Source organism: Gossypium raimondii, chromosome 2 (assembly GCF_025698545.1).
Source record: "Gossypium raimondii isolate GPD5lz chromosome 2, ASM2569854v1, whole genome shotgun sequence".
Lineage (NCBI taxonomy): Eukaryota > Viridiplantae > Streptophyta > Magnoliopsida > Malvales > Malvaceae > Gossypium > Gossypium raimondii.
In genome coordinates, this window is record NC_068566.1 from 39,774,609 (window position 1) to 39,802,431 (window position 27,823).

Here is a 27,823-nt window from a genome sequence, read left to right on the forward strand (position 1 = left end):
GATTTTGGGGGAGCTCAACTATAAACAGAGAGCCTCCCCTTAGTTGTAATCATCCATTGTATTTCATTCTTTAGCAGTGAATACTAAATTGATAGCATTTACTCAAACACTTTGCAAGCATTGCTTTTCTGTGGATATTCTACTCTTTTGTGCTTTCTTTTGTTTTGAGTTTACTTCGGCTATAATTTCGGTGCCTTAGAGGAATTCTACGATAATCCTCACTTTGTGAGAGTTAGGCTAACTTAAGCGTATTTAAAACGGGGAATAACCTAAGGCCACATGGATTACGAGATTAAAAATCTAGCCTCATGACAGTTGGTACCTAAGCTAAGGTTGCGAAGGCACTGTTTGAGATGTCAAAAGAAGTTACCAATCAGATTGAGCCAATAGAGACCCGTAGGAGGGTTAGGAAAGCATGTCGATTGAGGGGCATGTTGTCGACTTTGGAAGGACGAGTGGTCAATCTCGAGGAGTCTGTGGAGGGACATGAGGAAGACACTTGAGGTGGTTGAGATATGCACCGATGAGTTGGATTCACTGAGGGATCAACTCAAGGACTTTGTGGTTGATTCTCTCGATTCCACTGTGAACAAGCTAACAGAGAGGGATAATGCTCTCGAAGCTATGGTGTCAGCCTTAAAGGAAGAAATCGCAGAGCATAAGGGGGAACTCACGATTTACAAGGCTACTTTGAGCAATGAGATGTTGGCTTTGAGGTCGAAACAATGATCAATGAATGTTCCTAGGCGGATAGAGTTCAAGGGGACAAGGTCCGCGAGTGAAGTGGAAAACTTTCTCTAGGGGATGGAGCAATACTTTTGAGAGATGGGCATCAAGGATGATGCCACTAAGGTAAACACTACTTCAATTTATTTTACTGATGTTGTTCTTTTGTGGTGGCGTCATAGCTCCACAGATGAGAAATGTGGTGGGACGACTATTGGGACTTGTGAGGGGTCTCAAAGAGAGTTGAAGAAGCAATTTTATCCACAGCATGCTCGAGAGTTCAACAAGTTGATGCTTCAGATATCTGACTTGAGTGAGAAAGAAGCATACTATTATTTAAGGATGAGTTGAAGCCTTGGGTGAAGTAAGAGTTGCGTCGATAAGGTATCACTGAGCTTATTGTAGCCATGGTTGAGGTAAAGTGATTTTTCAACCTTAGTTCGAGGAAAGACAAGTTTGAGTCTTCCAAGCCCAAAGGGAAAGGTAATAGTAGGAGAGAGCATGAGGAAGATGAAGAGGGACATAGTGATGATGAAAACGGTAATAGTGGAAACAGTGGCAATGAGAAACCACAAAATGAAAAGTGAAAACAAAAAAGAACCTGAATGAAAATAGGGCGAGATAAAATACTTTCTTTGCAATAGTCCATGTATAGTAAGGAACTATCCAAAAAGATTTGTGTTTTCGGCTATCAAAGCGGATAATGAGACGGAAGAAGTGCCAATGAACCTTGGTTCGATTGTGAGTAGTGTTGAAGCCAAGGGAAAAGAGAGCAAGAAGAAGCTAGTGGAATGCTTCTTTTGTAGTGGTTTGCATAGGTTGTGGGATTGTCTAGAGTCATCTAAGCTAGCCGCGACCAATGGAAAAGATGGAGTAAAGCCTAAGGTGGATATGTCATAACCAACGCCTAACCCAGTAAGATATTGTCTACTTTGGGCGTACATGGCCCTCATGACTTTGTTCTTGAGAGTGCTGATCTTCCACAAATCGATGTGGCAAATTAGGCTTGTCCGACGCATTTAAGGAGATTTGTCTCAAGCAAAATAGAGTTTTAACATAGTTTTTTTTGTTATTTTCATATTTTTGGATAATAAGTGAAAATGACCCTTTTTTTAACCCAAATTGGCCACCAGTTCCATTTGGAGGCCTAACATGTGCTTGAGTGCAGTAAGGTTGTATCAGATGTCGAAAACGAACAAGAATGGAACCTAGGGCAAGGGTATCATGATATTTAACCCTTGGGATCGCAATACATTCTACAGTGTAGAAGATCAAGTATTCCCTTTAATGGTATCGTGATATCCACCTCCCAAGGAAGACCCCAAGTTTCAAAATTTCTTGAGATATCACGATATCCTCTTTTCGGTATCGCGATATCATATTCGTTAAGGGGATAAACTTGGACAAAAAGGGCAGCCTTTGTCTTCTCAGCCCACCAATCACACAAAGCAAGTGTAGGGGTTTTTTTTACATCGAAAAGACATCATTATACACTTCAAATTAGCCAAAAATTGTTGAGGAGGAGAGAGACATACTTTAGCTTAGTTTTAGGTTTAGTTTTTTCTAGGTTTCCTTTAGTTTTTCTCTACACTTTTCTAGGGTTTTTATTTTTCTCTTCTTCTACCTTAGACTAGAGTTTATTTTTCTACATTTACTTATTATTGTTGTTGTTCTTAGTGTTAGTTAAATTAGTTAACACTGTAGCTCAGATTTATTTACATTTCCAGTCCATATACCTTACTTTCAAGACTCTTGAAGCTTTAGTTTAGTGTATTTCAGTTTATTTTACTTTCGTTCTGTTAAAGCTTTTTCCTTTTATGTTTCTTGCCTTATATTTCTTTGTTAAATGCTTTTGGTTGCATGCTATTTAAGTTTTATTGCATAAAAATCTTAAATTTTATATTTTTCTCACGCTTTACTTTCATAGCTACCTTATTTTCCATGTTTATGTTTATTTCTTTTACCTTGATTTAAAATTAAAAGTCACTAGAATGCCCAATCATTTCTAAACAGGTACTTGATAACTAAAGAAATAGGATAGGAATCTTAGAATCAATGACTTGTACAAGAAAAGAACCAACATTATTGGAACGTGGCTTATTTTCTATAAGAAAAATAATTGAAAACAAGAAATAGTTTTTAACAGGCCCCAACCAGTTGTTTTTGAAGGACACAAGAATTGAAAGGTATAAAAAGTAAAAGAAGAACGCAACAGGACAAAAACCTTGATAACTTCAGTTTGAATATTCTTAAGAACTCAAGAGAAATCTCAAAAATTGTATAAAAATTCATCAATCTTTAAATTAAAAAATGAGTAGCTATTTATAAACTATTCTAGGTATATGAATAGTCATATGTCCATGAATTTTAATGTCTTAATTGTGCATGAATGCATGTAGTTCATGAAAAGTCACATAACTTCCTAATCGTACATGTAAACTTAATAAATAAGGAAGAAGCTTAAAATTCACATTCAACCCCCTTTTTGGACGGTGGAAATGAATATGCATGGGGGTGACTAAAAGGTAGCTTGTTGTGCTTAAATGCATTGTAAATAGAATCTCTCCAAAGGTCATGAAGTTGCCGAAATGTTACTTACTTCCAGAAATATGATGCTGTTAGAATTCCTCTAAAGGTCATGTTTAGCTCCCATCTTGAATGGTGGCAATTAAAAGGACATTGGTTAACTGAATGGTCGCTTAAGATGCATGGATGTGAACCTTTTAAAATTCCTTCCATTAAATCTGTCCAATGAATGCTTGAATCCTTAAGTCTTCCCTCCATTAAATTCATCAATGAAAGCTTGAATCTTTAAATTCTGATATGGAGATGAAAGGTTTTCATAGAAGATGTATGGTCAACAAAGGTATCTGTAATACAATATAAATAGAACTCATTTCACAACTCAATCATCCATATGTATAACTAAAATATTACGAGTGCAGCTAAAATATTGAAACAAAATAAATAAAGAAACAAAATAGAAAAACCACAAATTCTTTATTTAAAATGTAAATAAGCTTTATTTAAAATTGTGAATAAGAAAGACTTATTGAGTAACAAATAAAATGTTGCAAGGCTGATGTTCCATGTTAGGTCCAAAATGTAATGGGGATTGTTCCAACTTAGCCCAAATGACTTGTATGAGCGCCACTTTATGTTTCCTAGCTTTTGCCCTCGGAATCGGCCCCATAATTACTTACAACGCATCTCTGAGTAATGGAACCTTCACATTTGGTCCTAAAAGTCATACCCATGCTTATATCAAGTGGGATTTGCCTAGAGTGTTACATGCACCCCCTTAAGGACTCAACGTCCTCATTGAGGTTTGCCCCACCATAACTCAAAAGGCACGACGAGTGGCTTTGATACCAATAAATGTCATAGCCAATACCCAGCCTGGTAATATATTATCTGTTTTGGACACACATGGCCCTCACGACTTTGTTCTTGGGAGCTTACCACTTAAGTGTTACTACCCCTTTATATAGCCCATGTTTCTCTCATGTTTTGCGAATGTGGGATTTGCCTAAGGTGTTACAGGATAGGCTATCGAAGCTTGGGTCAATAATACTAGTTCTTGCAAAGAGGGATTACGAGCAGGTAGGGTTGATGTTTGTGGACATCAACATCATAAGCCAGAGAAAGAGTGCTCTTGTTGAAACGAGAGCATCAAACTTGTTCATAGCAGAGAAATTCGTGGGTAAACTTGGTGTTTTGGTTAGTAAATCGACCAAGATAATCAAGATGGTGAATTCCAAAGGGGTCTCAGCTGTGGGAGTAGCACAAGGAGTTAAGCTACAAATCGGTCAGTGGAAGGGCATCGAGGATTTTGAGGTAATTCATTGAGATGATTATGATTTTGTGCTTGGCTTCAACTTACTTGACTGAATTAATGTTGTTTTGGCTCATTTTTTCGATTCATGCGTATATTAAATCCTCGAGAACTACGATGCATTGTGCTGATGAGTCGAGATATAAAAGTTGGGACCAAGGTATTGTTGGCAATCTAGCTAGCTGATGATGTTTCGTATGGGAGGAATATTGGCTCAGTAGGTCAGACTGCTAAGGAAGCCCCTTTAGAAATGCTAGTGGGGCATAAAACTGATATGAAGCCTGTCGAGCTATCAGTGGAGGTACCACCTATGAGAGAGATGAGTTATGCATCAGATTTTGGGGGCAAAGTGGTGATGCAAATTGGACAGTTGAGACGAGTAAATGCTGTAAGCGGGATATATCTTAATCACTTTGGTAGAGTTTTTCATTTTTAATTACTATTGGCTTTGCAAAGATACAAGGGCCTTTTTAAAATTCTCAAGCGGGTAAGCCAAAGGGCTTACAAACTAGAGTTGGTGGGAATACTCAAGGTTAACCCGATGTTCAAAGTGGGTGTGCCAAAGCCTATTTGTGAGGATCAAGGAGACCCCGATCGAGATAAGTCAAAATTGGGGCAAGTGAAACAATTCGAGTTAGGAGACGACAGAAGCTGAGGCAAAGGTTTAAGGGGCGAGATAACCCAATAGTGAGATTAGTATGGAAAAGGCCAAGGTGTCGAGAAAATTTCAAGGTGAATCAAACCAGTGCAATTCTGTGGACACAACGAGGGCATTATGAGAATGGGTGAGGGAGAATGTCATTGGCTGCAGTTCAAAACCCATGACCAAAACACAAAGAGCATCCTATGGAGGTTTACATATTAAATAGGGCTTATTTGACCCACGAAAGCTGGATTGATTCGAAGAACAAGTGATGGAGCCTATCTACTTGAAGCCTTGGTGACCCAATAAGGAAATTATGAGAAATTAGAGCTACCTTGGTAAATAGGGAAAGTAATCTTAGAAGATATGTAATCTTATAAGATATGTAATCTTATAAGATTTGATTTTGTAATCTAGGAGATTATGTAAATCCCTTAATTGTAGATATGCTTTGATCCCGTCGGTCGATTTAATTCGATCTATACCGTCAGTTTTGGGGGAGCTCAACTATTAATAGAGAGCCGCCCCTCAGTTGTAATCATCCATTGTATTCCATTCTTTAGTAGTGAATACTAAATTCAGAGCATTTACTAAAAAACTAGGCATGCATTGCTTTTATGTGGCTATTTTGATATTTTGTACTTTCTTCCATTGTGAGTTTACTTCTGCTATAATTTTGGTGCCTTAGAGGAATTCTATGAGAATCCTCACTTTGCGAGAATTAGGCTGACTTAGGCGCATTTGAAGCAAATGAATCGCCTAAGGCCGCACGGATTGCAATACTAAAAGTATAGCTCTGTGACACAAGTAGGCGATTATTGAATAATGTAAATTAGTTTTTTTAGTTTTTTTTTATCATTTTAATAATTTTAATAATTTTTTAATAGCAAAATTTTTTTGATACCATGTGTCATATCTTATGTCGCGGTTTGTCATGCCATCAATTATGTGGAAGTTTAATTACCTTTTTTTTTTCTAATAAAGGCTTAGTTGGGTGAAAATTTTCAATGAAGGCTTAATTAATTGTTTTTTTTTTGTCGATACAAGCTCAATTGGGTAAAAATTAATTGGACGACCTACTTAATGATTGAGCTTGCATTTTGTTCCAATTCAAGAGAGGATAGTGCAATGCATTGGGCTAATTCAATAATCGGCCACACTAGCCCAAATTTGATAAATGAGGCATCTTAAAGGTTACTTCCCTTATGTAAGCCATCGGCCCCCCTAGAGTCCCTATGGGATCAGACTCCTCCAATTTCATTGTTTTCAAACTTTAAACTAAAATTAAACTCTTACATATTTTCCCCTCTATAAATTCATAAAAGGGCCAACCACCTTAGACTTTTTCAATCTTGGGATTACTCTGCTGAAATTAGGGAGATTTTTTTGAGTAATTTTTCTTTGTGTTCAAATAAGTTATATTTCTTTTGGGTTCCTTTTTAAGTTTGGTAAGAGATTATAATTGCAATGTCATCTAGCAATTATAATTTGAGATCTAATAGTTTTACAAGGTGGTTTCAATTTAGAGAGAGTGATTACGCCAAACTCTAATTAAGGTTATATATTTATTTATCTAGTGTTCAAGCTTTCAATTGGATCCCATTTATATCCAAGCATTCACAAGTTCAAGAATAGCAAACAAACATCATTTGTTGAAAGTTCAAAGATATTAGACTTCGGTTTGGATTGATATGAAAGTTCAAAGACCTTCCCAGAGGCATATTTTTATATTTTTATAAAAATTTTATGTATTTTATAGAAAAAATTATTTTTTTAGTAATTTTATATTTTAAAGTTTTTTGAATTTTGAAATTTTATGAATTTTTTAGGATCATGATTAAATTGATAGAATGTGTAAAGTTAAGGGTTAAATTTTTAGAATTAGGACCAAATTAATAGAATCTATAAACATTGTAAAGCTAAATTTATTAATAGAATCTAAATTGATGAAAATATTAGGTCAACATTCCTTAATGATTTAATGGAGGAGTGATAAAATATCAAATGTCGATTAGTAGCTAAATAAAAAAATGGAGTTAGGTGACCGAATATAAACACACTACTGGTTATGTGATTATTAGTGTTTTTTTTTTACTTATTTGAAGATGAACCCATATATTATTTAGCATCAAAGAAGGTAACCCAACAATAGAAACTATATTTTTTTATTCAATTTACTTTCTTCAAGTCTGCATGAGTTTAGAAGAATTTGAATGAGATTATTGGTGCTTCAATTTTGTTCAATTGAAGAATAAGAAGAAATTAAATAAACGACAAAAAAAGTTAGCATGGCAATGGTCTCAATTACAAACTCTGAAATCTCTTTTCCTATGTTCAATTGTGTTGAGGGAAAAGTGATACAGGAGAGAAGGCGACTATTGACATTATGGAGGTAGGGTAGTCGTGTAAAGAGTCGTCTTAAAGTGTTTTTAGCGTAATTTTGGCATAAGAGAGAACATTTTCTGTGACGGTGAAAGGAGAGGTATTTATAAGAAATTTCCACCGCCAACCTCCTCTTAATGAGATTAAGGATATCCAATAAGGGTAACACACATATGGTAAGGTCATTGGACAAGTATAAAAATAAGTTGTTTTTATAATGGTATATAATAAGGGAGAGTTCAGTCATACTACTTTTAGTAGATTGACTCCATAACTAAATAATGTTGTAATTAATAGACGAAAAGTTGAAACTTAATTACACAATATTTGAACTCTAATTATATATGTCCAATCAGTCCCTTCACTAGCTCAAACAACCCTATACTGATTGCATTTGAACCAAGATTGCTCACTTGTCGTCCTCGCGGACCATGAGGGAAATCAACACAAATAATAACAATCAATCAAATACTATGTACGGTATTTGCAAGTGTGGCAGGTTAGTTGTAATATAATAGTACAATGGGGCATGAAGTACTCCGAGGATTGAACCCAAATGAGTCGATGATTGAGCTAATTCTAGCTACAAGCATGCAAAATAAAGAGTCAAACCAACTAATCGTTGAACACTATAGTGTGGCAAACCATGAAGTCAATGATAATTACACTAATTTATGAACTAACTACAAAATGACTAAATTATAAAGCATGCAAAGTAACAAAATTAACAAATAAATGGCAAATGGTGGTTGATTGATTTCAATGTGGTTCACCAACTCTCAAATTAGGGACCTAAATTGCTTAAACTTCTAAAATGACTCCATTTTACCTCTTGATCTCAATTTTATCAAGTTAGACAAATTAGTTCGGTTTATCTCTCGATCTCATCGGCTAATTCGGGACTAACGAATAGATCATCAACAAGATTAACTCTCGGTCTCACTTCTTTAGATTTTCCATTAGGGGTGCCAATCCTAAGTTTTTAGGTTTATTCAATTTAGTCCACTTTATTGTAATTTAGTCCCTCATTGAAAAATTAGTTTACGCACATCTCTATCAACCAACCCTATTAAGGTTTAGTTCCTCATGATAAAACTAAGCTAACAAACATAAAAGAAGAAAACATGGTAACCATCAACATGAAACTTAACAAGAAAATAAAATTTGGGATTTTTAACTTGGAACTTAAAGGAAAAGTAAAAATGAATATTCAGCAGCAAAATGATGAACAAGAAACATTAAAGTTTAAGTTTGTAATAGATTAAACTAAAGGAAATTGAAATAACATTAAGTAAAAGAGTGAAATGTCATTACAAGTAAAAGAGAACTACTAAAAGTGCAAATACACCCTAATTATAGTAGTAACTAAATTAACAAACTTAACAAATGACAAGAACAAGAAAATGCAGAAAAATTAACAAGAACAAGAAAAAAGTAGAAAAATTAACCCTACAGCTATGGAAGAAGAAGAAAAATGTAAAACCCTAAAAATGAGCAAAGAAAATATAACAGCCTGACTTTCAGTGGTGTCAGAAACGATGGTTTCAAAATCCCAAATTTTGATGATCGAGTCAGTAAATATTATTATTTAACATTTACGAGTCAATATTAGAGTTATATTGATTTTTGATCTGGTAATTTTATTGAACGGATAGTTAATTAAGGTACAATGACTAAATCATAAAACTTAATCGCTATATGTTTTTCTAAAGTTCAAAGGACCAACTAGGCAATTGGACCATTAGTAATGTTGCATAGTGGAAAATTAAGTATAATTCCACTAAAGCTTTGTTAATCAAGTTTAGCATTAAACTAAATTAGTTTAATTAATTAGGATTAATTAAATGATAATTAAAGTATAAAAGCCAAAGTGTGTCATTTTCTTTATTTTTATTTCTCTTGGCCGAATTTGAATAAAACCTAGGGTTCCATTCATTTCAAATTCAGTTCTTTAATTGGTAAGTGATTTCAAGCCCGTTTCTTATAATTTTTATTTTTTTGAGATCTCGAGAGCATGATTTAGCTAGCCCAGGGACTATTTCACAAAGATATTAAAGTTTATAAAAGTTACCATTAATGTATTCTTGAAGCTTTTATTGTTACTTTGTTAGATTCGAAGCTTAGATATGGAAAAAGACTAGTTTGTAAAGTAAATAGGCTCCTTTGCAACATGTTAAAGACACTTTTTCATCAACCTAGTTTCTTTCTTTGGATTTAGTTTCATTTTCATTCTTAGGTTTCTAGTGTTTAGTTTATTTGTTTATTGTTTTCTTTCAAGAGATCTAGATTGTGGAATCATTCAACTCTATGAATTTAGATTTAATATCAATACAATTACGCTATTTCATTTACTATATCTTGTCAATTTAATTAGCATATGTTCTCTTTACATTGATTATATATTGTTTATGAACACCATGAGGAACTAATCCTTCTATGAGGGGTTAGCGAGTGGAGGTATGATTTGTTAACTATTTTGTAGGGTTACTCAGTAGATCAGTTGTTGGGAAAGGGAAAACATGAAACAAACCTTAGGCTTGACAACTCCGGGCTGTGAGGTGGGAATTAACCCAAAATTGGTATTGCCCATCCGTGAACACCTTAACCCCAAACCAGTCTAGACTGGGATGTGAAAAATAAATAGTTCTTGCTAACTCATTATGTTAGTGGAAGATCGGAAGATCTTGCTAGGGTAACGACTAGTTGATTGACGAAAAACCCAAAACGAATAATTGATGGAGAATACCGAAGCGAACTAATCACCCATAATCAGATTTGATTTATTCTTCCTTTTTAATCTCTTGAATTTTATCATTTTATTTTGATTTAATTTTGTTATTATAAAATCCCCAAAAATATTTTCCTTATATCCTTCGTACTATAACTGAACTTAAAGTATTAATTAGATCTTTTAGTGCTTAGGTTAGAATCGATCTAGTAACTGCCTCCATTGGGCACGATCCTTTGAGTACTCACACACTCTGTTGTAAAACTATATTACAGCTAGACCAGTCTACTTGCAGATACTACATCGTAATTCTATATTTTTGTGTAGTATTCACACTCTGGATGTTAGCACATTCAGAGGCAGTCAAGTTGTTGGTGTCGTTGCCAGGGAGGCAACGCCAGTAGGTTAATTTTAATTTTTTGCACTTTAAAGAGATAATTAAGAAATTTTAGGTTATAGATATGATTTTATTCCATTTATTGTTACTAATCTCCTTTTTCTGGATTTAGTATATGACACGTAGTAGGGGCACACCTATTGTAGCAGCCATAGGTCTCGAGAGATCCGAAGAAATCGCCGTCAGCAACAGTAGCAGCAGATGTAAGATCCACCACCACTAGCTATAGGTAACGTACCCCGTGAAAATCCACTGTTTTGCGATGCTGACAATAACACCCTAGGAAACCCACTAGCACCACAACTTCCTACAAACATTCATATGGCTCGGAGCGAAAGGACTTTAAGGGATTATGGCTTACCAAGTCTAGACATGGTTCAAGAAGTATAGCAAGGTCGACAATTACAACTAATAATTTCAAGATAAAATCGGCTATGATTCAAATGATCCAGAGCAATCTGTAGTTTAGGGGCACTACGACAGAAGACCCTAATGAACTCTGTTATACTTTTAAGTATAATGGGGTCACTGATGATGCTATTCATCTTCAGTTGTTCCCTTTCTCCTTGATTGATAATATTTTTTCTTGGTTAGACTTGTAGGTACCTAGGTCTATCACAACATAGGATGAACTCGTTGGAAAGTTCTTACAGAACTTTTTACCAATCAACAAAGCACTGCAACTAAGAAGAGAGCTTGTTGTTTTTAGACAGATGGAGGGAGAAATTTTCTATGAGGCATGAGAATGGTTTAAAATGTTAATTCAAAAATGCCCGCACCATGGATTTCCTAAGTGGATGCCACTGTAGGTATTTTATAATGGGTTGGATGCAAATGCACGATCTGGATTACACGGAGTAACAGGAGGACCCTTATGAACAAAACATACGAGGATGCGTACGAGATTATCCAGTGGCCAATTGAACAATTCACACATGGTCAAAAATCCGTTACGGTAAAAGCTATCCAAGAGGATGATAAGTATCAACAGTTAGTGGATAGACTCAACCATATCGAATCGGCTTCTACACAGTCTATGCATGAAGGAGATAAAAATATTTTCTACAATATCAACAACCTAGCTGAGGATGTAAATTATATCGAGAATAGGGGTTGAAAACCTTATTCGAATACATATAATCTCGGCTGGAGATTATGGGGGAAACCAAGGAGCAGGTAATAATTTAAATTAAGTTAAAAACACTAATTATCAAATTTCTTATTTGTACAAACCTCAAGTTAGGGCTAACCCTAGTGACCATACTGCATGTGGGCAACGGCTGGACAGAATTACAGGAGAAATGCAGTCAATGAGAACCGATGTCAAACAGGTGCAGTTTGAATGCATCAATTCACAAGAACATTGACTAAATTTGAGGATCAAATGAGCCAATTGATGAGTATGATGGGTGACATCAAAAGAAAAATTGGCACAGGTATTCCCAGCGACACAGAAGATAATCCACGGAGAGAAGGTAAGAAGCTTGTGAAAGCAATTGAACTCCGATCGGGCAAGGTACTGAGTAGCCCAAAAACCACTACTCTAGAGACAATTGCGGAGAAGAATGATGAACTTCAAGAAGTACCCCTAGAAGTGGAAGATGAGCCAGAATCAGAGGAGGTAATCAAACCAACAAGAGAGACAGGGAATGAAATAACTAAAGATTCTGTTAGTACAAAAATCTCATTCCTTTCAAAAGTAGAAGAAAAATAAGAGCAGAATGAGGACGAATTTGTAAGTTTTCTAAACCTATTAAAAACATTAAATTTTAACCTACCTTTAATTAATTTAATTGAAAATGTTCAGGAATACACTAAGTTTTGAAAGGAAATGATGGCTAGGCGTAACAAAATTAAGGTAGAAGAATAAGTTACTTTAAATGCTTCTTGTAGCGTGATTATTTCAAGACATGTACCTCAAAAATTGAAAGACCCAGAAGGTTTTACTATTCTCATAGAGATAGGGAGTGTTCATTTTAATAGAGCTCTATGCGATCTAGGAGATGGTAATAATATAATTCATCTGTCAATTTTTGAAAAACTCGGGTTAGGGGATTTGAAAACTACTCAAATAACATTATAGTTGGCTGACAAGTCTTTGGTACATCTAAAAGGGGTATTGGAAGACGTTTTAGCCAAAGTACGAAGTTTTATTATCCCCATAGAATTTGTGCTATTTGATTTTGAAGAAGATCGTGAGATACTGATCTTATTAGGATTACCCTTCCTGGCTATTTCTAGGTCTACCATTGATTTAGAGAAAAATGAATTAAGTTTGAAAATCAATGGTGAGACAGAAACGTTTAAATGTGGTCATCAATCGAGCGAGAAAGATAGGAGGAAGTTAGGGGAGCAATGTAAAAAGTTATTTATTTCTAACGTCCCCGAGTCAATAACCACACTTCCTTTTATGCATGCATAAAAAATAAACAAGTTTAAGGAAAGAGACAAACGGGCACAGGTGGAATGGCATGAAGGAAGATGGACCAATACTGATAGAACAGTAAAATCCTTCATCGGTGAATTGGTGACACTGTCGGATGAATCCGACAATAAAACTTAAAAATTAGTTGAAATGCTGCTTATCTTTTATAAATTATTGTATATATAACTAATCACCTAGTTTAGATTTTGACTTTTATTTGATGTAGGTTCATCTCTAAACTGAAACATCCTTAAAGTTAGAAGTTTTTTGTTGAAACAGAGTCAATTTTGTGATATCGCCCTAGGGAGTCACGACGTAGCAGACAGTTTCCTTTAAACCTCCCAACTATAGGGTGTGCCACGACATATCAATTTGGTTCCTAGAGAAAGGATGCCACCACCACCCTATATAGTCCTAGTAGGGATATGTGTTTTCTATTAAAATATTATTTTATCTCTTCTTATTCAAGTAGAACTCTTGTGATTTTTCCTATAAATAGGGGCTTTGGGCTAAACCAAAATATACCATCCTAAGCATAGTTACTCTGTTGAATTATAGTGAATTTTATTTCCTAAGTAAATTCTATTTTTCATGAGTACTCAAGTTAGGTTTCTAGCACATTGAGAGAACTAATTTTCCCTATCGAAAAATTAATAGTTTTCATTGTGTGACTGGTTCATGTGATCATAACTCACTCTCTAAGCACACCGAGGGTTAGAGAATAGCGAAGAAGATCGTATTGGTTGAAAGTTGAGAAATAACCAAATCACTTATTTGAAAACGCATGTACTAATTTGGTAAGGTTTATGGCTATAAAAAACACAAAGGCTCGGTTTTAGAAAATTTTTAAATTTCCATAGTGCAACAAACTTATTTTTCTAAATCGAATTTTTCCAACACGACAAACATGCATAGAGTGTTAGGTTCCTCTAAGCCCTAATCAAATAGACCTTGTAACTTGGATCATGATGGTCGGTGCTTAAGATCTTCAACCTAGATCGATGCTTGAGACCTCTTGTGGGCATGAGTGATAAATGTATGACGAGAGTGGGTGTCCTCCCTTGAGTATTCCAATTGGATGTGAATAGCCTAGTGAGGCCATACTAATTAAAAGGCCTTTGTTATGAGGCGTTAAAGGGAAATAAGATAGTCCATCGGCAAAAGGATAAGCAAAAGGCTAACCATGTTTACAATTAGTCATGGTGTCATTTTGGGTCAAAGAAAAATTAGTCCATGACACTATGCATCAACAAGCTCCCCTTTGGCATTTTTACAAAATCACTGCAGTAGCAAAATAATTTCATAACAACACAATAAGTGAATCAACCGAGAAAAAAATATCTAAACAAGCAAATATAACATTACACAATTTAAAATAGAAATAATTATAACAAGACTCCCCCTAACAAGCACCATACCAAGCATCGTACCAAGAAGTCTACCTCCCCTTAAATGAATACTCTTTCTCCCTCTATTGACAAAACTCCAAAGGGAGAAGAGACACATAAATACTCCTATCACAGTGCTTTAAACAAATTATCAATTCATCAACAAGAGCTGTAAACACCATCATGTTAGTTCCAAACACTATCATGTTAAAGTCTCAATCTGCAATCAAATAAGTGACATAACAAACATAAAACTTATTAGCTTTATCCCTATTGTAGCAATAATAATGCACTCTCCCTTACTCAATTATCAAGTTCATTAAAGGATGTGATAAGGTGCTATGTCATTAACAAAAGTCGTAGTTAATGGAACAACCGAGATCCTTTCCACCTTTGTGATATTAGCTAATCTGCACTATTTTATTCTTACAAGACTTTGATGGAGTATTCATTCCAATCCTTATATCTTCAATATGATCTATAAAAGCAACTTCATGTTTAATTCGAGCGCCAATCTCCCGTTGATCTTCATAATTGACACGAGGTTAAACTTTTCTCACCTGCACTTTCTTATAAAGTCTATGTGTTGCTTGTCTTACTAAAATTATGCATGCAACATCTTATTTTTCTTCCTTCTAAAGATCTAATGTGACTTGCAACACCACAATAATGACACATCGATCAATGGGTGAATTCCATATTTGTCGATGCAATTGATTTCAACTTGTGGCAATGTGTATTAGCACATGATTTTTTTCTCCTTAAGCTCTTCATCAACCTTTCCTTTTCTCCTACCATAAAATTGACTAGTATCTAAATTCTTACCATTCTTAGAGAACTTCTTGAAAGCTTTGCTAAAACTTTTGGCAAGATGTGCAAGTTCTCTTTCTTAACTCTATCTCTTGGTCTTCTTCAAGGTTTATCTTAAACATCTGTAATGAGACATTCAACTAATTTATTTTCATATTGTTGATCTATTTTGCTTCTTCTAAAAGTAACCTTGATAGCAAATATTTTCGGCAAGGATCTTAGCACCTTCATATCAAATTCATCTTAGAATATTGTTTACGAAAAGCAAAAGCTTCATTAATGATTTCACAAAATTTAACATAAAAATCAAATAAGGTTTCATCATTTGGAATTCTAAGGTTTTGAAACTTGCTTGTGAGCATTTGTAGTTTTGACAATTTCACCCTAAGAGTACCTTTATGAGTTGTTTCAAGAATGCCTCATACTTCTTTTGCAAAAACACATTTAAAAATTCGCCTAAATTCTTTACTATCTACACTATTATAAATATAACATTAAGGGCTCTGGAATTGCAATTAATAACCTTTTCTTCCTTGGTAGTCCAAGTTGTTTCTAGTTTTACTTCTCAACTTTCACCACATTTTCTAGTGTTGGGCGGCTTCAAACCAATCAAAACAACCTTATATGTCCTCTCATCCATTACCTTGATGAATGCTTTCATATGAGGTTTCCAACAAGCATAGTTTGATTAGTGGAGCAGTGGTGGTCATATTGTTAAGCTTCTGTTTTTCACGAAGTCCATAGCTATCAACCAAACATTTGGATCACACCAAGTATGTTATGCGGTAGGTTATGATAACAATTGAAAAATCCAGAGTCTAGTAGTGAAGTGTGGTAAGTGAAGTAGGCACACCTTGGCACAAACAAAGAATAAACTATTGTACAGTTTAATCATGATTTTTGTATAGATTATTTTTCTTATTTTTAATATATTATGACTTTTACTTAATAATTATTCATTTATATGTATTTTTTAAATTAGATAATTAAAAAGTTGAGTTCAACTGAACTTGAAACTAAAGGTCGAACCAGTTCGATTTTCCATCAGTTTTTCAACCATGAATTATAGCATGTAGTTCAATATAGCTAATAGTTTTAGCAATGAAAAATGAACAATACTTAATCTTCACTTCAAATTGTCATTGTCAATACAACGATGATTTGGAACCTTCAAATTAGATTTGTAGACCATATTATAAGGAAACCAAATTTAAGAGAAAAAGTAATAAAAAGAAAAAGAAAAAACAAATCCAGCTCTCTTTTATTCCATATGGAGCAAACTTTCCTTGGCTTGCTCAAAATAAACTCTTCTTATTAGTTATTATAGCTTTAAGCCGTTGTATAAAAATTCCATTTCCTTTTGTTTCCTTTTAGCTACTTCTCCATTCCTCAGCATTTTGGTTTGGTTAATTCAGCACTTGGGGAAATCACTTGGAGGTGGTAGAAGAGACTCATTTGGGCCTTCTCCATTGTCCACAACAAACGCCATCTTAAGCCCCCATGTTGTATGCACTTCCAAATGGCAATGCATGAACCAAACCCCTGCAAACCAAGGAGTAATCAATTATACATATATTTAAATATAAATAAGAGAAAGTTATCGGTCTAATTTAAAGTCTAAGATTTAATAGTCCAAACTGATAGTACTATTAAATGTCTTCATGACCTTACCTGGATTATCTGCCCTGAACCTTATGGCAGTCCATCCACCAGATGGAACCCCAATGGTGTTCCTCTCAACAGGGTCAACAAGATTGAACTTTTTAGGATCCTCTTTGGGGTTGAAATTCCCCAATCCCCTCCCAACCTCAAAGAAGTTGAATCCATGCAAATGAAGAGGGTGATTCTCTGGGGTAATCATCCCAGTATCTTGCAAGACCAGCTGGACGGTGTCGTTATACGCAAGCCTATACAGTCTTGTCCCTTGTTTGGTAGCAAAGTTCGTTACTTGTGTGCTTGTGTAGTTGAATGGAGCAGGCGGATTCCCGGGAAAATCACTGGTGAAAACGCCACTTATGTTGAAGAAATGGGCTTGAAGCAATGAAATCTTCGGCATAACGAAGGTAACATTGTTGATGGAAGCCACAACACGGCTTCCGTTAACGCAGGTAGGACAAGGGTTAATGCCAAGTCCAACGGTGAAAAGCAGGGAATGATCGATCTTCAAAGGGACATTAGCTGGATATTGTTTGGAATTCAAGCTTCGTAATGAACTGATGAAATTTGTTGCCACTGAGGTAGCGTTTTTCGGTGGGGTTGACGTGAGGGTGGTGGCGGCACTGGTGAGAGAGCCGGAGTAATGTAAGGTGGCGGTGGCGGTCACGTTGTCGACGGCGATCGGTGCGTCCATGAAAGGTGAGGCTGCCACCATGTACTTTCCTCCGCCGCGGTGGGTGGTAACGAGGACGTTTGTGGTCTGCCCTGGGGCTATAACGATGGTGTCTGTTTTGAAAGGTTTCACGTACGTGGCATCAACTTCGACTACGGTGAGTTGATGGCCGGCGATTTTGAAAAAGAGTTCTTCATTCAGTGCAGCGTTGATGATTCGAAGCATGTACGTCTTCCCTGGTTTAACTGGCAACGTATACCCTGCAAAAAAAAAAAAAAAAACACAACACAAAACAAAAACGAGAGATTATTCATGTTGTTGACTTGGTGAAATTGTTATTTTGATCCTTCTACTATATTCATGTTTGAGATTTAGTATGTAATTTAATTTGACATAACTTAGTCTTTTTATTAGTTAGTCCAAAATAGATAAAAGGTTTAACTATTCAACTTAAAATAATGAAGCGAAGTTTTTAGAAAAACATCCTCCAACACAAAAAATTTCATGTCAAAATCATGAGTTAAAATGAGTGTCTTTAAGAAAAAAAAAAAAGCTACATTCGTATTTTAATTGATAATATTATAAAAATAGATGATTAAACTATGACATTAAATTATAGGAATTAAATCTGAAATATATTAGAAGGACCAAAACTATAATTTGTCCGGGAATTATCTTTTTAATGGCAGAGGTTTTGTCTATTTACCCTTTGAAGGGCAGCCAGGGACAGGTCCAGGGTGACCATTGATGGTGTGAGCATCAGAGACATTAGGAGCCAAACCAGATTTCAAAGCCTCATTAATGACGGCTTCAACATCCGATTTCCACCATTCACCTAACACAACAATCTCTTCCTTGTGGGGTTTGGGGAAAGGATAAGGAACATCACGCTTGGGCAAGATAACAATTGCACCGTGCACGGTGGCTCTTAGCCATAGGATATGTGCATGATACCAAAGGGTGCCCCTTTGGCCAGTGAGGGTGAAGTTGTACACATAGTTCTGCCCAGGTTGAATCGGGCATTGGGTTATATATGCCGGTCCATCTGCCCAACCCGTACGTATTTGCCTAATCCCATGCCTTCACCACACCCCAAAAGAAAAAAACAAAGTTATATAAGTACTATTAATCTTCAAGAATTGATATCAATGGTGGGCAGCTTGGAGTCTCACCAGTGGATGGAGAGATTGTATTTGACATGGTTGACCACTTTGACAAGAATGGTATCATCTTCTCTAGCAACTAAAGTGGGTCCAGGATAACGTCCATTCACAGTGACAATAGGCTTGGTTGAGCATAATCTTGTTGTATTTTTCAACACCACCTGCAATTATTTTAGAAAACCTTTTTACAATAGTTTATAATTTTGTTTTTTTTTTAAGTTATTAATAATTTTTTTGTATTTTAATTTTTGAATTATAAATGGATAATTTTTATCCAGTTAAAAATACATTAAAAAGGATCAAAATTGATCATTGAAGAACAATACGTGCATGAACATGCAATGTATATAGGATTACAAAACATACGAAAATGAGTGAAGTTGACAAGACTTTCGAATGTGAAAGATATACCAATTTAGTTGCTAATTAAACAAATTAAGGAACTCGACCAGCTAGCCAACACCATGTCAATGAACCAGAAGGAACTCGACTATGGACATTGATGGAGGAAAGTGAGCTTTATAGCACCCATTTTGAGCAAAGTATAACTTACATTGAACTTGTAGTGGCGAACCATGCACTCCACCGAAGCTGGAAACCATAAGCAAGCTAAAAGCATTAGGACTCGAATCCATGGTGCCATCTCCATGAATTTGTCTCTATAGCTGATCTCTCACTCAAAGCCAAATCCAAATTAATATGTTCTACTCTAGAAATTTGGCTCTTTCTTGGTGTACTGATGAGGGTGTTAAAAGACCAACCCAAACTTATAAGAAGCAAAAGCTTATGTTTGGCCTCCGCTGCCAAGTCGTTTTTGCTTAGTTAGGTGGAATGTAAGAAGGTTAAATTCTATTTTTAGTCCCTCTACTATGCTTAAATTTGAAAACTAGTCTTTATATTTTAATTTGGCATAATTTAGTCCTCTACTTTTATAACATTGTTAGGTAGTCCAAATATTAATAGTGCAAGCTAAAATTAAAGACTTCTTCCAACAACAACAGAAATAACAACAAAAAAGACTCATGTCAATGGGTGGTTTTCAGAAAGAATTGACAACATTTTACCTCAAATAATTAAAGGTGTAAATTATTTGGATTAACTAATTGTATTATTAAAGTAAATAGACCCAATTATGTCAAACTAAAGTGCATATGGACTAGCTCTAAAGTTTTACAATAGTATAAGGACCAAAACCAGAATTTGACCATGTAAGAATACTTGAAATTGGAAATTGGAGAAATAGAGGGAGAAAAAGGTAAAGAGAGATTTCTTGTGTATCACACAAAGTAGTTATCTATCAAACTAAAACACATTTGGAAGCTAAGCTAGTTGATATGGTGATGCCATTTTTCAATTGACAAAGTGGTCAGCCATTGGGTTGGTCCAACCGTATTGGGGTAAAGTACACCCGACCTCAACCACAATGTTGATAGATTTACAAACCCCTCAATCAAGTCAAGCTGGTGACAAGAGCAACAACAGACGAAATCAAAGAAAGAAAGAGAAACTGCCAGTTCTTTTCACTTTGTTTTTTACCCTTTTTTGGGCATTAGTCGTTAATCTAATTGACAATTAATTAGGGTTATGATCAAAGCATTTTATTGGCAGATTAGTACAACTAAAATCTCCCTAGAAAGTAGATGGGTTAGTTATCTTTTAAACCATTATGATGACAAACTTTTACTAAAAGAGAATGTTAATTATGAGCCTCATAATTCCGGTTTAAAATATTTATAAAAATAAAATTGCTACCAATATAATTTTAAAGAATTTGCATTCGGGTATAATTTTTTTAAGGGTAAATTCATTGATAAGATTGGATAAACAGAACAAAAACAAATCAACAATTGAGAGTCGTCTAAATTTTAAGCTAAAAAATTTAGCTTCTACATCCGAACTTATGTCCTCATTATTATTGGGGATAAATAAAAAATGACCTAAATTTAAGATAGAGCAAAGAGAACGGGAAGGAGCCTCCCATGTTTGATGACCGGCGCTTGAGCAAGCTTATGAGCCGCATTATTAGCAATCCATCGTGCTCAATGGGAGGACAAATATTGAAAAGATGAGCTTAACACGATACAGTCTTGAAGAACTACACCAAACGTGAATATCATTACCCTCATTTGAATATAAATTCATATTCTCATTACAGAAAATTGAAATTTTAAATATAATTTTTTAAAATTTATTAAAAAAGAATCATTATAATAATTAAATATTTTTATTGAATACTAAAAGCATTCCGAACCCTATTCCTTACTAATTATGATGGGACTACTGCCATAGAATTGAGATTTCTTTGGAATTTTCTTCCATGGCGGTAATACTAAATAATATATAGGCAAAAGTTTACTCTAAAACCACAACATTGACTTTTTCACTTTATAGTAATTGAAATCAAATATTTTATTTTCATCAGTTATGTGTTAGGGCATAATAATTGTTGTTTTAAATTTTAATATCCATTATAGAAATGCACATACTCAAACCTACATTCTCTTATATTAATCAAATTAAAACTCAATCAACTATTCACTTATTATTAAATAAGGACAACATGTACTCTCTTCCTTTTCTCATTTATGGGAAGAGCAAGTGGGCAACATATTTTTGAACTATATGGTGATGGATATAAGAAATTTTAAACATAGTGATCAAATTAAATTGGAAAAGGAAACATAAATTAATATGTGTTAGGTTTAAAATATTAATTAACTATATCTTCAAGCTTTAGTGTCTATATGGTTTTAATTTTAGAATGAGGGTTTTAACTTTTATTGTTTTTAGCTTAAATGTTAAATTTTTTATTAATATAATTTTTTAAAATTAAATAACTCTTAATTGAAAACTATAATCTAGTGAGTTCTTAATCAAAAGTTAACCAATCGAGCTTTTGAAATATAGTTTTCATCAAAATCCCTAACAGACCATTAAATGATAATGTGGTGGTTAATGTAGTGGATCATTAAATTTTATATAATTTTTAAATATACTTTATATTTTTATCATTTTAATATTTTTATACTTTTATATTTTTAATTTTTAATAAATTTTCTTCAATTTCAAATATTTAATTATATTTTTATAATTCTTTTATATTTTTCATAATATATTAATAATATTTTATAACATTTCATGAATTTAATACATTTTATAATTTTCTATAATTTCTAAATTTTATAATATGCTTTACATTTTTTCATATGTTTCATAATATATTTAATAATTTTTTTCTAAGTTTCCTATAATATTTTAACAAATTTTAGGCTTAAATAATTAAAAATAATTAAATCGTTGTAAATAATTTAAAAATCAATCAAGGTCTCGTAAAAAAATTAAAAAACCAATTAAGCTTTCCACTTTAGCATTTTTTTACATTAAGGGTCCGTTTGTTTACATGTAAAAAGTTTTACGGAAAATATTTTCTGCATTTTACTGTGTTTGTTTCACAGAAAATAGCTTGGTCAACGGAAAATAAGCTTTTTTCCTTGTAAAATGACTTACCATTTTGAAAAGCGTAAGTCATTTTCCGGAAAAGAGCTCCTCAATAGATAATTTTACTTTTATATAAAAATTAACTTAAATCAAGTTTAATATTATTATATTGATAATAAATTTTATTTTTATTTTTAAAAATATTTAAAATATAAATATAAAATATTATATTTTTTAATATTATTAAACATACGTATTTAATTAGTTATATTTAGTCATATAATAAATTATTAATATTATTAATATTATTTATTATTTTTAATAAATTATTTAATATTTAAATTTTATTTTAATAGTAAATTTTAAAATAATAATTTTAAATAATATTATTCACATATTATTGAAAATATTAATATTAATATTTTAATACTAAATATTTATTACAATTATAAATATATTAATAATAAATGTTTTGTAGTATAAATGTTAAAATATGTCATAAGTCTATATACTCTTCACAAATTTGCAATTTAATTTCTGTACTTTTATTTTCAAGAATTTAGTCCTCTACTTTCTAGATTTGAAAATCAAGTTCAATCTTGACATTGTTGATTTTTTGTCAATTTTGTTAAAGTCACATTTTAAATAAAAAATACTCAGTTGGTAGTCATGTAACTAAAAATAATCGTTGCAATAAACCTAAATTTAACAAAATATTTTTAATATATGTAAAAACAATGTAAAATATAAAATTATAGATATAAAATAAACTCAATAAAAAAATAAAAAAATCTCAAATGTATGTTTGTTTAATTGAAAACAACTTTTATGAAATATTTTTAAAGAACCTGCGAAACAAAAGAAAATATTTTACACAGATTCATTCAAACACCAGAAAATATTAACTTTTCGAGAAAAGTAAGTCATTTTCCAAAAATTATTTTCCGAAAGCTATTTTCAGTGAAACAAACGGAGCTTAAATGTCACATCAATATTTTTTCACATCAATCACCATATCAATTGTCATGTTATTACTTAAAAACCCATAATGAATTTCAATCGCTAATTTTTTAATAAAAATTCAGTTTTTAATTAATTTTTAAATTATTTTACAGCGACTTTTATAGAATTTTTTTTCGAATTTGATTTAAATCTTACTTAAAACTGTATGTCAATGAGATGCCAAATTAATACACATAACATGAAGAGCTATGCAATATCTAAATAAACCGTGTATATGATTATTACATCTCGTTGGCATTGCACCCCATAAACTAGATTGAAAGCTAGAGCTAGACAAGATTTTGACTGAGACGTGTTGGTAATGGAAAGAAATTAAAAAATATATTTTTAAACGATTTGATAAGATCAGAATTTAGCTTTTAAATAGTTACGATTTAATAAAATTAGAATTTGGTTAGTGAGATATTTTAAGAAATTGACTCTATAAATTTATTGTTTTACCCTTTCAAAAAATAATTTAAATTTTGGTGTTCTGTGAAATTACATGAGAAAACAATTTTGTTTAGGAGATTGGGTTTTAAACTTGACTGTCTGTGACTCCTCCAGTCTTTCCGGAGAATTGAACCTACTGTGATTTCGTCTGTTTTCTTTCAGTTTATTTTCCGATCAGATTTCTGACCCTTTTGTTTTTTCAGTTTCTCTTCCTTTTGAAAAGAACAATACTAATTGTGTTCCATCTTCTTTATTCGAGTAAACAAATAATAAATAAACATGTATATTAATTAATATATTGTTTTATGAAAAAAAAATATTGAATATTGGATAATTGGTCACTTCGCTTTACTTACTTTAAATCCTAATTGGGTCCAAGAATCTGTTGAAACCCTTCGAGAAGGAAAGGAGTGGAAATGGGTGGGTAGATGATAGATGCAAAGAATGGTAACCCAACAAAATGTTTTTAGTTGAGAGATACCTTTCATGGATATACCTTTATATGCACACATATTATTTATAACATATATAAATTTATATAAATGTATAGTGGAGTTTGTTTCTGAAAGCTAAAGCTTCTTCGAGGTTAGAGGGATATCAATAACAACAGCTCATCCAACTTCTCTTCACTTTAAAATATATGCCACCAAAAATATGTATTAATCAAATTTTGGGTACATGTATACATATATTCTTTAAATAAGGCAAAAAACACTTAATTATTGTTAATTATACCCATACAAAAATATCAAAATCCAAATAATTCTAAGAGAAGTATCAGAAAGTCTAGTTGTTCACATAATAAAACATTAACTTAAGTATCAAAAAGCGTCTCAAAACATTAACTTTGACCCTTAATGCTAACAATCCAACCTAGCAAACCCAGGCATCAACAATTTTATTTTTATCAGTATGGATCCTACCACTCTTCGCATTGGGTTATTTATTAATTTTTTTTGAATCAAATTATAGAGTAAATATTTGAATTTTAAAATATAATTCAAGTCTCTCTAAAGAGATCCCACTTCCCTATGAATTTATCTTGAATCATGATCTTTTGGCTCAACTTTATCCCAATTTTGTCGAGAGAGCAACCCCATTTTTTTTACCTTGAATTGGTGAAAATATGCAGAATTTCTTACTTTCTTGGAGGATTAGATTCAGTGACAAGGGGTCTATGGTTGATTGATATTGCACACCATCATTTAGCTATTGTAATTATTTTCCTAATATTGGATCACATGTATAAGACCAACTGGGGCATTGGGCATAGCCTAAAAGATATGTACTTTTTCTATATTTTGAAATTTAGTCTTCATGCGTTTATTTTTAAAAATTAGTCTCTCTAATTTTAAAATTAAAAATTTAGATCCAATTGTTAACATCATTAAATTTTTTTGTTAAATTCGTTAGTATGACATTTTGAAATTTAAAAAAAAAAGCCCTCACTTAGTAGGCCATGTAACAAAAAGATGGCATTGCAATAGACTTAAATTTAACAAATAATTTTAATACTGTTAACAACTCTTAAAAGTCACATCAACATTTTAATCAAAATAAAGTATTAAGACTAATCAATGAAAATATAAAAATTGAGGTACCAAATTATATTAAAAAGTTGAAGTATAAAGATTAAATATAAATTTGAGTAGCATAGGGTTCAAAATTAAAATTGACTATTATTATATAATTTTAAATTTGAGTGTAGCCTAGGGACTAAAACTCAAATTGACCATTTTGCTATATAAAGCAAATAGAGAAAATCGAATATTTGATTTTTTTTCCCTTTTAAATTGTTTTCATATTAACAAAGGTTGTTGAATTGAACGAAGCCTTTTTCCTAAATCAACAAGCAATGTACGACCAATCCAAGTTGAAAGTCTAGAAAAAGCTTTTAAATATGTTAAAATATTTTATGGTTCTGTTAGACATTCAAGATCATTGAGGAAAAGTCCATTTTATTTTTTAAGTAACAGTAATTATGTATTTGAAAAGAAAGAGTAAATTATATTGGTAGTCACTTAATTATTAGCGTATTTTAGTTTTGGTCATCCAGTTTTAAATTTTTTTAATTTAATCATTAATATTATCAACATTTGATATTTTAATCACTCATTCATTAAATCATTAATGCAATGTCGGCGTGGCCTTTTATATTGGTGTAATAGAAAATATAGCCCTCTAATATTTATAAATTCTATCAATTTAGTCTTGATTCTAAAATTTCAACAAATTTAGCCCTCATTCTTACACATTTTGTTTATTTTAGTCATGATTCTAAAATTTCAAAAGAAATATATAAATAAATTCAAAAAATTTAAAGTGGAAAATTATTTAAAATAATTTTTCAATAAAAATACATAAAATTTTAAATATATTTTTAAAATTATTATGGAATTGAACTTAATTACGGCCACCATGCCTGCATGTTTGATATTTTTGTTGGGTCTGGGAAACTGAGAGAGGCTCAAAAGTTTATGAAGAACGTGCCTATTGAACCTAATGCCTTCATTTGGGGAACACTATTGGCTACATGTAAAGCTGGCAGCCGAAAAGGTTATTAAGTTAGAAGGATTTTTTATACAAATGATCCTAAATTTTTAATTAATTATGAAAATGACCTTTTTTTATTTTATACATAAATGACTTGAAATCTACAGTAAAAATTGATGGAGCCAATGTAACAGCTTAATTTTTTAGTGGTGTTGGAAACAGTGTTTCGAGGCCACCAAATTCAGCGAGTAAGTTCGTAAATATTATTATTTATATTTATGAGTCAAATAGGGTTTTAAAAAAAAAGGTTTTTGAATTGGTAATTTGTGTTTTATAATGATTTATTAGGTCAACTGGTTTTAAAAATTGAGGTATCAGGACCTCGTTTCTATAAACCGAATCGAACCGTAAATATTTTTATAAATATTTATGGAGTGTCATTAAGGTAGTATTAAAGTTTCGTTGAAAAATTTTAACGTTCGATAGTTACTTAATTAAAATGACTAAATTGAAATAGGTGCAAAACTTGCTAATTATAATAATTAAGTGATTAAATGGCTTGATTAATAAAAGAGGAATGACTTAAGTAAAATAAACCTAAATTAAAAGATGAGGCGGCATATGAAGAGAAAATAATAAAATAAAATGATTCAATGGTAAAATAATAATTTTGATGAAATTAAAAATAAAACAAATTGAATTTAAAGGTTTTCTAGACATTTCTTCTTCAACTTTCAGCCAAAAAGTCATAAGAGAGAGCTTAAGTTGTTTTCTCATACTTTTGCTTTATATGAGTTCAATTCTTACCCGTTTCTTATAATTTTATGTTTTTTAGATTGTTAAGTTCAACTAAACCATACTTTTGTTTTTTGTTTTATTAAAATTTTGGAAGTTTCCATTGATAAATATTAGATGTTTTTGATGAATAACATGGATTTAGAGTTTTAATTATGTTGTATGATGATTTTATAAAGTGATTTTGTTAAATATTGATTTTAGGATTAAATTGTGAAAAGGTTAAAATATTAGGGTTTGATAGTGAATTTTGGGTTTATTAGGGACTTTATGAAGGCCTAGAATATTTGGATAGATTATTGATTGAGAAAAATTAGTTAATTTGATAGATTAACTAATTAAGGGATTAAATTGCAAAAATTATAAAAGTTTGGGCTAATTGTGTAAATTCAAAAATAAAATGGGATTAATTGTGAAATAAATTGGAAATGGAATATATGCTAATAATGAATAATTTTATATTTTAGATCAAGATTTCGTAGATATTCGTGAAAAAATAGCGAAATAGTCTCTGAACTTCTACAATTACTACAATTCAATCCAGGTAAGTTCGTACGATTAAAATTTAATAATAGTATTAACTTAATGAATGGTATTATGCATTTATTTATTGTTAGAAATAAATTATTGTTGGAATTATAATATTAAATTGGATATTCGGTTTGAATGGAACGTGGGATTTAAGTACATTCTTGATTTGGTGTATGATGGTATTGGAGGGAGATATCAGCATTTTACCCAAGTAAACCGGGGTTCAACATTTGTTGCGAACTCTTGTGTTTTATTTTCTGTTTGACGTAATCGGGTGAATTAGCT

At 32.4% G+C, this 27,823-nt stretch overlaps 1 protein-coding gene and 1 non-coding gene across 2 annotated transcripts; both read right to left on the reverse strand.

The window, feature by feature from the left end:
* Positions 1–11,391: 11,391 nt before the first annotated feature.
* Positions 11,392–11,498, reverse strand: LOC128039320 (small nucleolar RNA R71). The gene has a single exon (XR_008193824.1). It is a non-coding gene; the product is annotated as a small nucleolar RNA R71 (small nucleolar RNA).
* A 4,945-nt stretch (positions 11,499–16,443) lies between these two features.
* LOC105788728 (laccase-4) lies at positions 16,444–19,565 on the reverse strand. The gene is made up of 5 exons (XM_012615756.2): positions 19,380–19,565; positions 18,836–18,987; positions 18,370–18,743; positions 17,006–17,923; positions 16,444–16,876 (listed from the first exon to the last, which is right to left on the reverse strand). Exons 1-5 carry the CDS (start codon positions 19,473–19,475, stop codon positions 16,746–16,748), a joined length of 1,671 nt encoding a protein of 556 aa, XP_012471210.1. The 5' UTR covers positions 19,476–19,565; the 3' UTR covers positions 16,444–16,745.
* Positions 19,566–27,823: the final 8,258 nt, after the last annotated feature.